Below are 11,512 nucleotides of genomic sequence, written 5' to 3' on the forward strand. Positions count from 1 at the left end.
AAAAACTCATGCCATGCAACCACTAACCAAAAAAAGCTGTTGTGGCTATACTAACATTGGACAAAACAGACTTTAAGGCGAGAACCTTATTAGAGATAAAGAAGGACATTTCATAAAGATTAAGGGGTTAATCCACCAGGAAGCTATCACAATATAAAGCTATATACAACCAATGAAATAGCCTTAAAATTTAAAAAATTTAAAAATTTAGAGAATTAAAAGAAATAGACAAATATACAAGCATGATGGGAGATTTAAACATATTTCTTTGAATAGCTGGTAACAAACAGAAAAAAATTCAATAAGATTATAGAAAAGCTGAACAGCATAACTGACACCTGGACTTCAGTGACATATATAGCCTACCTGACCCAACAGTGACGGATACACGTTATTTACAAGTGCACGTGGAACATGCAGCAAAATTGATTACATACTAGATTGTAAAGCAAGCCTCAACAAATTTTAAAATATTTAATCAGTCAGAGAATGTTCTCTGACAACACTGACATTAAGCTGGAAATCAATAACATTGACATGATACTATACATAGAAAATCCTAAAGATGCCACCAGAAAACAAGAGCTCATCAATGAATAGAATAAAGTTGAAGGATACAAAATTAATATACAGAAATCTATTGCATTTCTGTACACTAACAACAAACAATCAGAAAGAGAAATTAAGGAAACAATCCCATTTACCATCACATCAAAACCAATAAAATATATCGGAATAAACCTACTTAAGAAAGTAAAAGACCTATACTCAGAAAACTGCTAGACACTGATGAAAGAAACTGAAGACAACACAAACAGATGGAAAGATACACCGTGTTCTTGAATTGGAAGAATCAATATTGTCAAAATAACCATACTACCCAAGGCAATCTACAGATTCAGTGCAATCCCTATCAACATACCAATGGCATTTTTCACAGAACTGGAACAAATAATTTTAAAATTTGTATGGAAATACAAAAGACCCCAAAACGCCAAGAAAATCTTGAGAAAAAGAACAGAGCTGAGGAATCATGCTCCCTGACTTCATAGTACAAAGCTACAGTAATCAAAACAGTATGGTACTGGCACAAAAACAGACACATATATCAATGCAACATGATAGAGAGCCCAAAAATAAACCCACACACTTAAGGTCAATTAACCTGCAACAAAGGAGGCAAGAATATACAACAGAGAAAAAACAGTCTCTTCAATAAGTGGTACTGGGAAACCTGGAGAGCTACATGTAAAAAAACAAATTTGAACATTCTCTAACACCATATACAAAACTAAACTCAAAATGAATTAAAGACCTAAATGTAAGACCAGATACTATAAAACTCCTAGAGAAAAATATAAGCAGAACACTCTTTGACATAAATCACAGCAATAATTTTTTGGATCCATCTCCTAAAGCATAGGAAATAAAAGCAAATAAACAAATGTGGTCTAATTAAAAGCTTTGGCACAGCAAAGAAAACCACTGACAAAGCAAAAAGACAACCTACTGAATGGGAGAAAATACTTGCAAATGATATGTCTCATAAGGGATTAATATGCAACATATATAAACAGCTCATAAAACTCAATATAAAAAAACACTACCTGATTAAAAAATGGGCAGAAGAACTGAATAGACATTTTTTGAAAGAGGAAATGCAGATAGCCAAAAGGCACATGAAAAGATGCTCAACACTGTTAACCATCAGGGAAATGCACATCGAAACTTCATACCTGTCAGAATAGTTATCATGAAGAAGAACACAAGTAACAAATGTTGGCGAGGTTGTGGAGAAAAGGGAACCCTCCTACACTGTTAGTGGGAATGTAAATTGGTACAGCCACTATGGAAAACAGTATGGCAGTTTCTCAAAAAACTAAAAATAGAACTACCATATGATCCAGCAATTCAACTCCTGGGTACATATCCAAAAAAACCAAAAACACTAATTCAAAAAGATACATGCACCTCAATGTTCATAGCAGCATTATTTACAATTGCCAAGATATGGAAGCCACCTAAGTGTTCATCATTAGATGAATGGATAAAGAAGATGGGAGATTATATATATATATGTGTGTGTGTGTATATATATATACATACACACACACACACACACACACACACACACATATATATATATATATATATATATATATATGTGTGTGTGCATGCAATGGAATACTACTCAGCCATAAAAAAGAACAAAATTTTGCCATTTGCAGCAACATGGATGGACTTGGAGGTCATTATGCTAAGTGAAATAGGTCATACAGAAAGACAAACGCTATATGATATTACTTATATGTGGAATCTAAAAATTTTTTAAACTAGTGAGTAAACATAAAAGAAGCATAGTCACAGATATAGAGAACAAACTAGTCGTTACCAGTGGGGAGAGGGAAGAGGGGGCAATATAGGAGTAGGGGATTAAGAGGTACAAGCTATTAGGTATAAAATAAGCTACAAGGATATATTGTACCGCATGGTGAATATAGTCAATATTTTATAATAACTATAAGTGGAGTACAACTTTTAAAAATTGTGAATCACTATATTGTACACCTATAACATATAATATTGTACAGCAACTATACTTCGAAAAAAGTACAAAAAAAAAAGAAAATATTAATTGCTTGGAAATTAAGCAATATACTTCAGGATACCCCTTGGGCCAAATTTTTTAAATGACAAAAAAAATTAGGAAATGTTTTATACAAAAGGATAGTAAAAATATAACTCGTTAAAACTGTGGAATGCAGTTAAAGTAGTGCTTAGGGGAAAAATCATAGCCTTAATGCATATTTTAGAAAAGAAAAAAGTCTTGAAATCCATGATCTAAGTTTCCATCTCAAGAAACTAAAAATAGAACAGCAAATCAATCCCAAAGAAAATAGGAGAAAATTAATAATAAAGATGTGATCCAAAATTAAGAGAAAATTTCAAACCCAACACTGGTTCTTTGATGAGATCAATTAAATAGATAAACACCTAGCAAAACTGTTCAAAGACACACATGCACACAAATTTTCATAATCCGAAACTGTGACAGACTTTTCAGACATTAAAAAGAAATAAAAATTTATTATAGACAACTTTAAGCCAATTATTTATATCATTTAAATGAACAAATTCTTTGAAAAACACAATTTATCAAAGCTGACAATAGAAGGAATAGAAAATCTGAATACTCCTATATCTATTAAAAATTGAATCTGTTCTTTAAAATCTTTCCAACACAATGCTGAAGCAGAACAAAACTGGAGGACTGACAACTTCAACTTATTATAAAGCTACCAAAATCAAGACAATGTGGTAATGTTAAAAAAACAGACAAGTTGATCAATGGAATAGAATAGAGACTCAGAAATACCAACACAAATATAGTCAACTGATCTTTGACAAAAGAGCAAAGGCAATTCAATGGAGCAAAGACAGTCTTTTCAACAAATTGTACTAGAGCAACTGGACATCCACATGCAAAAAAAAAAAAAAAAGGATCATAAATGTAAAACCCAGATCCATAACACTTCTAAAAGATAACATAGGATAAAATCTAAGTGACCTTGGGTTTGGTGATTAATTCTTAGACATAACACCAAAAGCATGATCCATAAAAGAAAAAAATTGATAAGTTGGACTTCATTAAAATTAAAAACTTCTCTGAGAAAGATACTGCCAGGAGAATGAAAAGACTGGCCACAAATTGGGAGAAGATATTTGCAAAGCACATATCTGATAAAGGACTTGTACCCAAAACATAAAACAGACTCTTAAAACTCAACAATAAGAACACCCAATTAAAAATGGGCAAAAGACCTGAAGGGACACCTCACCAAAGAAGACATACAGATGGCAAATAAACATATGAAAAGATATTCAATATCATATGTCACTAGGGAATTGCAAATTAAAACAACAGTGAGATATCACAACACACCTATTAGAATGGCCAAAATCTAAAACACTGATAATACCAAATGCTGGTGAGAATGTAGAGCAACAGGAACTCTCAATCAGTGCTGGCGGGAATGCAAAAATGGTATAGCCACAATGGAAGACAAGTTGTCAGTTTCTACCAAATTTTTACCATACCAGCCAGAAATCGTGCTTCTTGGTATTTACCCAAATTAGTTGAAAACTTATGTCAACACAAAAATCTACCCAGGAATGTTTATACCAGTTTTATTCATAACTGCCAATCTTGGAAGCAACCAAGATGTCCTTCAACAGATAGTGAATGTATAAACAAACTGATACATCCCCACAATATAATATTATTCAGAAAAAAAAAAAGCTATCAAGAAACAAAAAGACATACAGTAACATAATGGACATTGCCAAGCGAAAGAAGTCAATTTGAAGAAGCTACATACTGTTACGATTACAACTATAGGACATTCTCAAAGGGAAAACTATAGAGACAGTAAAAAACCAAGTGGTTGCCAGGGGCTTGGAAGGAGGGAGGGATGTGTAGGTGGAGCACAGGGGATTTTTTTAGGACTGTAAAACTATTCTGTAAGATAATGGAATAGTAGGTACATGGTATTATACATTTGTCAAAACCCATAGACCTGTGTAACACAAACAGTGAACCCTGATGAAAACTGTGGACTTTAATAATAATGTATCAATATCGATTGGTCCACCAATAGTAACAAATGTACCACACTAATGCAAGATGCTAATAATAAGGGAAACAGTATATAAGGAAAGAGGATGTATGGGAACTCTGTACCTTCTGCTCAATTTTTCTGTAAGCCTTAAACCATTCTAAAAAATAAAGTCCACTAATTAAAAACAAAACACAACAAAATAAAAAACCTTCTCAAAAGAAAATCTGAGACACAGGCTTCAATGGAGAATTCTTCCAAACATTTAAGAAAGAAATAACACAGTCTCATAACATTTTTATATCAAATAGAAAAGAAAAAAGGGGGAACACTTCCCTACCATTTTATCAGGCCAGTATAACCTTGATATAAAACTTGTCAAAGACATTACAAGAAAGGAAAATTACAGACCAATCTTTCTCACTGACATAGATTCAATCCTTCAGCACTTACTATTGGACTTCTGCTAATGCATAGGATGTGGACAGCCAGAATAAGAAACATCACTCCCACCCTAACAATGAGAAAAAGTGTTATAATCTACAAAATCATAACTTTTGAACTCACCATAAAACTGAAGTTTTAAGACGATCAAGTGAACTAAATTCCAAAGAGTAACAAGCTCCTCTAAAGACAGATGGGACTCCAAACTATTTCATATTTGGCAAAGCACAGGAGGAAAAGGAGGCTACCGTACAAGCAAGAAAGAAGAATTCAGCTAAAATTGTTAACTGTTATTGATTAGATGTGGGCTAGCATGTCAGTTGAGAAACACTGGGAGCTCAAAACCCAAGGGGAATTCACACTCACTTGCATGCTCTTTTCCATAGGTCTCCATCAGGACTGAGGGCAGAGCAGGAACTGCAGAGAGCCCCCTTCTGTGGCACAGGTGTGCAAGAAAGGATAGGCTATCACTACAAAACAAGCATGCAACCATGCCCAAACTCTCCTCTCATTTGAGGAAGAGGCCTTAAACCTCTGAGGGAGGCAATAATTTGTTGCTTCTGGGGGTGAGATAGATACAAAAACTGTCTTCCTCATGGAAACGTAAGAAAACTCTCATGGGCCCCAAATCCTGTACCAGTACATAGCAGAGGTAAGCCAGAACTAGCAAGAGGCAGGAATCTCTCTTTCACCCATTATTTGCCACAAGGCAAAGTTTGGCTGCCAAAAGCAGAAGAGAAAGGAACATTGTCAAAGACCCACTCCCAAGGCACCTGGACTGAGACAGGACCAGGAGGACAGAAAACACCTGTATCTACCCTGAGCTTAGGACTGAGTAACAAACAACAGACTACTGCTGAGGAAGGGATCAGAGCATGGAGAGAGACCTCCCTCTGTGGCACAGGCAAAGGAGACAAATGAAAACTGAGGATACAGACACTGAGAAAAACCCTCCAGTACCCCAGGACTATTTCTAAGCACAAAGTTACAGCAGCCCACTGAATTTGAAGCTTGTGGTACACTGAAGCTAATGACAGTAATAACAAAACTCAAGCCTAGCTTGGCTGCTGACTGTACTGACTGAAGCCTCCATACTCAGTAAAGATACAGAACACTTGAACAAAATTGTCAATATACTTGACCTAATTGACATGTATAGTACAGTAACAGCAGAATGCTCATGCTTTCCAAGGGCATGTGGAACATTCAACAAGATAACCTGAATGGCCTCGCACATGTTTTTAAAATTAAAATTTTTATTAAAGAATGTTCCCGCAAAGAAAACTCCAGGCCCCAATAACGTTACTGGGAATTCTACCAAACATTTAAGGAGGAAATAATATCAATTCTATACAAATTCTTCCAGAAAACAGGAGAGAAGGGAACACTTCTCAACTCAATTTAAGAGATCAGCATTACCTGATATCAAATCTAGACAAAGATGTTAAAGTAAAACTATAAACCAATATCCTTTATAAAAATACTCACAAAATCTTCAACAAAGTATTAGCAAATGGAATCAAGAAATATATAAGAAGGATAATGCATCGTAGCCAAGTAGAATTTATCTTAGGAATGCAAAATTGGTTCAACATTCAAAACCAATTAGTATTATTCACCATATCAACATATATAAAAAATCACATGAGCATCTCTCCAGATACAAGAAAAGTATTTAACAAAATTCAACATCAATTAGTAATAAAACACTCAGAAAACCAGGAATTAGAAGAGAGCTTCTTCAACCTAACAAAAAGCATCTATACAACATTGCACTGGAGTCACTAGCCACTGTAACAAGGCAAGAAAAAGAACTAAAAGGCACACTGACTGGAAAGGAAGAAGTAAAACATCTTTATTCGCAAATGACACATATACTTGGAAAATACTAAGCAATCTACAAAAAAGGTACTATATCTAACAAGTAAGTTTAGTAAGTCCCCAGGATACATGGTAAATATACAAATATCAATTTTATTTCTGTATACTAACAACAAGTAATTGGAAACTGAAACAAGAAAAAAAAGTCAGCATGTTAATAGTATCAAAAAAACATGAAATACTTGGGGAAAATCTTAATAAAATATGTGCAATATCTGTGTACTTAACTATAAAACACTGATGAGAGAAAATGAAGATACGAATAAATGGAGACACAAAGCATGTTCATTGGCCAGAAAATTCAATATTGTTAAGATGTCAAGTCTCCCCAAATTGATCTCTACATTCAACATAACCCCAATACAAATCCCAGTAAGTTTTTTGTAGTAATTTACAAGATGATTCTAAAATTCATATGGCAAAGCAAAGTACCTAGAGTAGTCAAAACAATTTTGAAAAACAGAAGCAAAGTTGGACGACTAATTACCTGATTTCAAGACTTACTATAAAGTTATAAAAATCAAAATAGTGTGGTATTAGCATAATAATAGACAAATAGATCAATGGAACAGAATAGAGAGTTAGAAATATTCGTGCACGCACGCGTGTGCACGTGTATGTGTGTCTGTGTGTGTGTGTCTGTGTGTGTGTATACTAAATCAATTTTCAGCAAAGGTGCCGAGAAAATTAGTGGAGAAAGGATAGATTTGTCAACCAATAAGTACTAGAAATAGGTATGGTATTGGACATACACATGCAAAAAACAACAACAACAAAAAGCTTTACATTACATCATATACAAAAATTGACTTAAAATGGATTCTAGATCTAATGTCCAAGCTAAAACTAATAAAACTTCTAGAACAAAACATAGGAGAAACTTTTTTTTCTTTTTTTTTTTAAACATATGGAATTTATTGTTTTCTGGTTTTCCCTCCTGACATGATACCTTTTTTTTTTTTTACATTTTTATTGGAGTATAATTGCTTTACAATGGTGTGTTAGTTTCTGCTTTATAACAAAGTGAATCAGTTATACATATACATGTTACCATATCTCTTCCCTCTTGCGTCTCCCTCCCACCCTCCCTATCCCATCCCTCTAGGTGGTCACAAAGCACCAGGTTGATCTCCCTGTGCTATGCGGCTGCTTCCCACTAGCTAGCTATTTTACGTTTGGTAGTGCATATATGTCCATGCCACTCTCTCACTTTGTCACAGCTTACCCTTCCCCCTCCCCATATCCTCAAGTCCATTCTCTAGTAGGTCTGTGTCTTTATTCCTGTCTTGCCCCTAGATTCTTCATGACCTTTTTTTTTTTTTTTCTTAGTTTCCATATATATGTGTGAGCATACGGTATTTGTTTTTCTCTTTCTGACTTACTTCACTCTGTATGACAGACTCTAGGTCCATCCACCTCACTACAAATAACTCAATTTCGTTTCTTTTATGGCTGAGTAATATTCCATTGTATATATGTGCCACATCTTCTTTATCCATTCATCTATTGATGGACACTTAGGTTGCTTCCATGTCCTGGCTATTGTAAATAGAGCTGCAATGAACATTGTGGTACATGACTCTTTTTGAATTATGGTTTTCTCATGGTATATGCCCAGTAGTGGGACTGCTGGGTCATATGGTAGTTCTATTTTTAGTTTTTTAAGGAACCTCCATACTGTGGAGAAACTTTTTGAGACCTTGGGGGAGGCAAAGATTCTTAGGTAGGGCACAAAAAGCACAAATCATGAAAGAAATTGATAAAAATGTATGTCTTCAAAATTCTAAATTTCTGCTCTTTGAAAGACCCAGTTAAGAAAACGAAAAGATAAACCACAGACTGGGAGAAAATATTTGCAAGCTGCATATCCGATAAGGGACTTATGCCATATATAAAGAATCCTTACAATTCAACAATATGAGAACAAACACAATTTTTTTTAATAGGCAAAAGATTTGAACAGACTACTTCACCAAAGGAGATATAAACATTTGATAAGATGCTCAATATCTTTAGTCATTTGGCAAATGCAGTTAAAGCCACAATGGGATATCATTATGCTCCTACTAGAGGAGTGTAATTATAAATAAAAATTAATTAATTAAACACTGACATCAAGCACTAGCAAGGATGCAGAACAATCCTCATAACTGCTGGTGGAAATGCAAAATAATACAGCCACTTTGGAAAAGTTTAGCAGATTCTTATAGACATACACTTACCATACAACTCAGCAATTCCACTCCTAGATATTTATCCAAGAGAAAAGAAAACTAAAAAACAAAACAAAGCAAAAAACCTATACCAGAAAGCATGTATCGGCTTTACTCATAATCTCTATAAACAGAAACAACCCCTAACTCTATAACCAAAAATGCCCAGCAACCAATGAATGGATAAACAAATCGTAGTACATCCAAACAATGAAATATTACTCAACAATAAAAAGGAACAGAACTACTGAAATACCAACAACACGATTGAGTTTCAAAAGCATTATGCAAAATGACAGAAAGCAGGCACAAAATTTTAAATACTGTATGATTCCATTTATCACATTCACCAAAAAAAGGCAAAGATCTCCTGATCAATCTCTGCATCCAAAGAACTTAGCGTATTAGAAAATACTCGATAAGCGCCCAGTGGATGGTTAGACGGGCAATCATTGCAGGGAGGGTAGAGCGCAAAAAGGTGTTAAATAGACGCGAAAGCCAAAATGTACCTGGGGGCTCAAACCCACCTACAGGGTGGAAAAAGTGAAGGAAGGTATAGTCCAACCTACCTCCACTGACTCCAGCAGCTTAAAAAATTAGACCCTGTAAAGGACTACAATATGAATGAATAGCCTCAGCGGTTCTCTGGCCTGAAGAAAGGCGTGATGTGACCCACCTTTCTTTAAAAAAAAAAAAAATCTATTACCTCCACGCCCGAGGCTGAGCAAGTGGAGCTTACACCTGGAAGGGAGGTTTTTCCCTCCCCAGGAGCGGAGCTGGAGAGACCCGAGGCGGGCTTCGGCTTAGGTCAGCGGGGTGCAGAAGGAGCCGAAGCACCGCCACGGCCCCGCTGGTCTCCATCCCTTCCCACTCAGCCTCACTTACCCAGGCCTGCCGTTCCAACTGAGCGTACAAATTGGAGCCCTTGAGCTTTTGGACTATCTGGGCAATAATGAGAGCGAGATCCGACTCCTCCTGCAACATTTCCCCGGTCCTAGCCCGCCAAGCAGCAGGGGCAGGCCGCTAGCGGGGAGAGAACCGGCTACGTACGAGGTCCCACTCAGGGCCAGTGACACTTCTCGGGGAACTTATTACGCAGGGACTCCTCCAGCGGGCGTTACCAGGCAACTGCCGTGCCGTGTGTCCGTTCCTCTCTGGTCCCCCCCACGCCTGAAGGCTCCAGCACCTGCGTTCCGCTGGCAGAAAACGACCTGCGGGGTGGGGGGAGGGGAGTAGCTTTTCATTCCATTGTTCCTGCTTGGTCTGTTGTTGAAAGGCAAGCAGAGGAGCTCTTTCCTCTAGAGCCACAGCGCCTCTGATGCACCAGGGGAAATCAGAAAGTTGTGTATTTTGTGTTTTATTATAAAGAAAAATAATAGGAAAATATTATAAAGGAAAATAATAACCTTCCAATCTCTACAGAAACAGGGCAGTGCACACAACATGGCAAATGACTTCCAAAAATTATGAGGCTCTGATGCTAGCTGTGTGAACTTGGGCGAGGTGCTTAAATTTCAGAACTCAGTTTCCGCCTCAGTAAAATAATACCCAGTTGACAAGATGCTCTGATGATTAGCTGAGGTAACGATTGTGAGGGGTTCTAGCACTGTACTAAGCGCTCCATTTTTTCCCCGTTCTCTTTCTATTTTCTGCGATCTTATGCCAGGAATAAATAGACAGCATCTCCTTATCTAACAGCTACAACTTAACCAAGAAGCATTTATTGATAGGTTTTCTGTGAAGCATTGGCAATTCCAGGATAGCTAAGACATTGTCCCAGCCTTAAGGAATGTGCCATCTAGATTTCTCTTCTTCCATGCACTCATTCGTTCAATCAAAAATCAATTCAAAATTCATTCAGCTTTCAACTTACTGAGCATTTACATACAAGAAGCAGTGTGGACACAAAGGTAAATAAAACATGGTTCTTGACATCAAAGTAACATAGCAAAATTTTTTAAGAGAACTAGAAGTAGCTGATTTAATTAGTTGAATGGCATTCCAAAAGCCAGCTAATATAAGGCCTATGGAATAATATATGTATTAGAATAACCTCGCCAAAATAATCAAGAATTAATTTCAAATGTGTGTGTGCATATATTTTAAGCAGAGATGTAGATTCCAAGGAAACAGACCAAGATTGCTGTAAAAACTAGTCTAACTGCATTAAATTTTAATGTGCTTAGGCATCAAGAGAGACCTTTTGATTCAATAGGCCTCTGGTGGGACCTGCTAATCTGCATTTCTGGCAAGCTCCCAGGAGATGGTGACCCTGGTGGCCCAAGGACTATATTCTGAATAGCAAAGGACTAAACCGGGTAAACAATAACAATTCAAAGGGAAAGGACCTCTGGCATC

At 36.3% G+C, this 11,512-nt stretch overlaps 1 protein-coding gene across 5 annotated transcripts in view; it reads right to left on the bottom strand.

Moving 5' to 3' along the window:
• The window catches only part of TBC1D19 (TBC1 domain family member 19), a 161,348-nt gene extending 151,070 nt beyond the window's left edge, over positions 1–10,278 (bottom strand). For 2 of the 5 annotated variants that reach the window (XM_082464564.1, XM_082464562.1), the window contains exon 1: positions 10,040–10,275. Coding sequence is in view for 4 of the 5 variants with exons in the window: in XM_082464562.1 (XP_082320688.1) it covers positions 10,040–10,138 (99 nt within the window). In the remaining variant the exon portion in view is untranslated. Of the gene's footprint in view, positions 1–10,039 lie in introns of all 5 variants that reach the window. The other 3 variants (XM_082464561.1, XM_082464559.1, XM_082464560.1) reach the window with 3 other exon arrangements.
• Positions 10,279–11,512: the final 1,234 nt, after the last annotated feature.

Source organism: Balaenoptera physalus (genome assembly GCF_965194825.1).
Source record: "Balaenoptera physalus genome assembly, chromosome: 5".
NCBI classification, from domain to species: domain Eukaryota; kingdom Metazoa; phylum Chordata; class Mammalia; order Artiodactyla; family Balaenopteridae; genus Balaenoptera; species Balaenoptera physalus.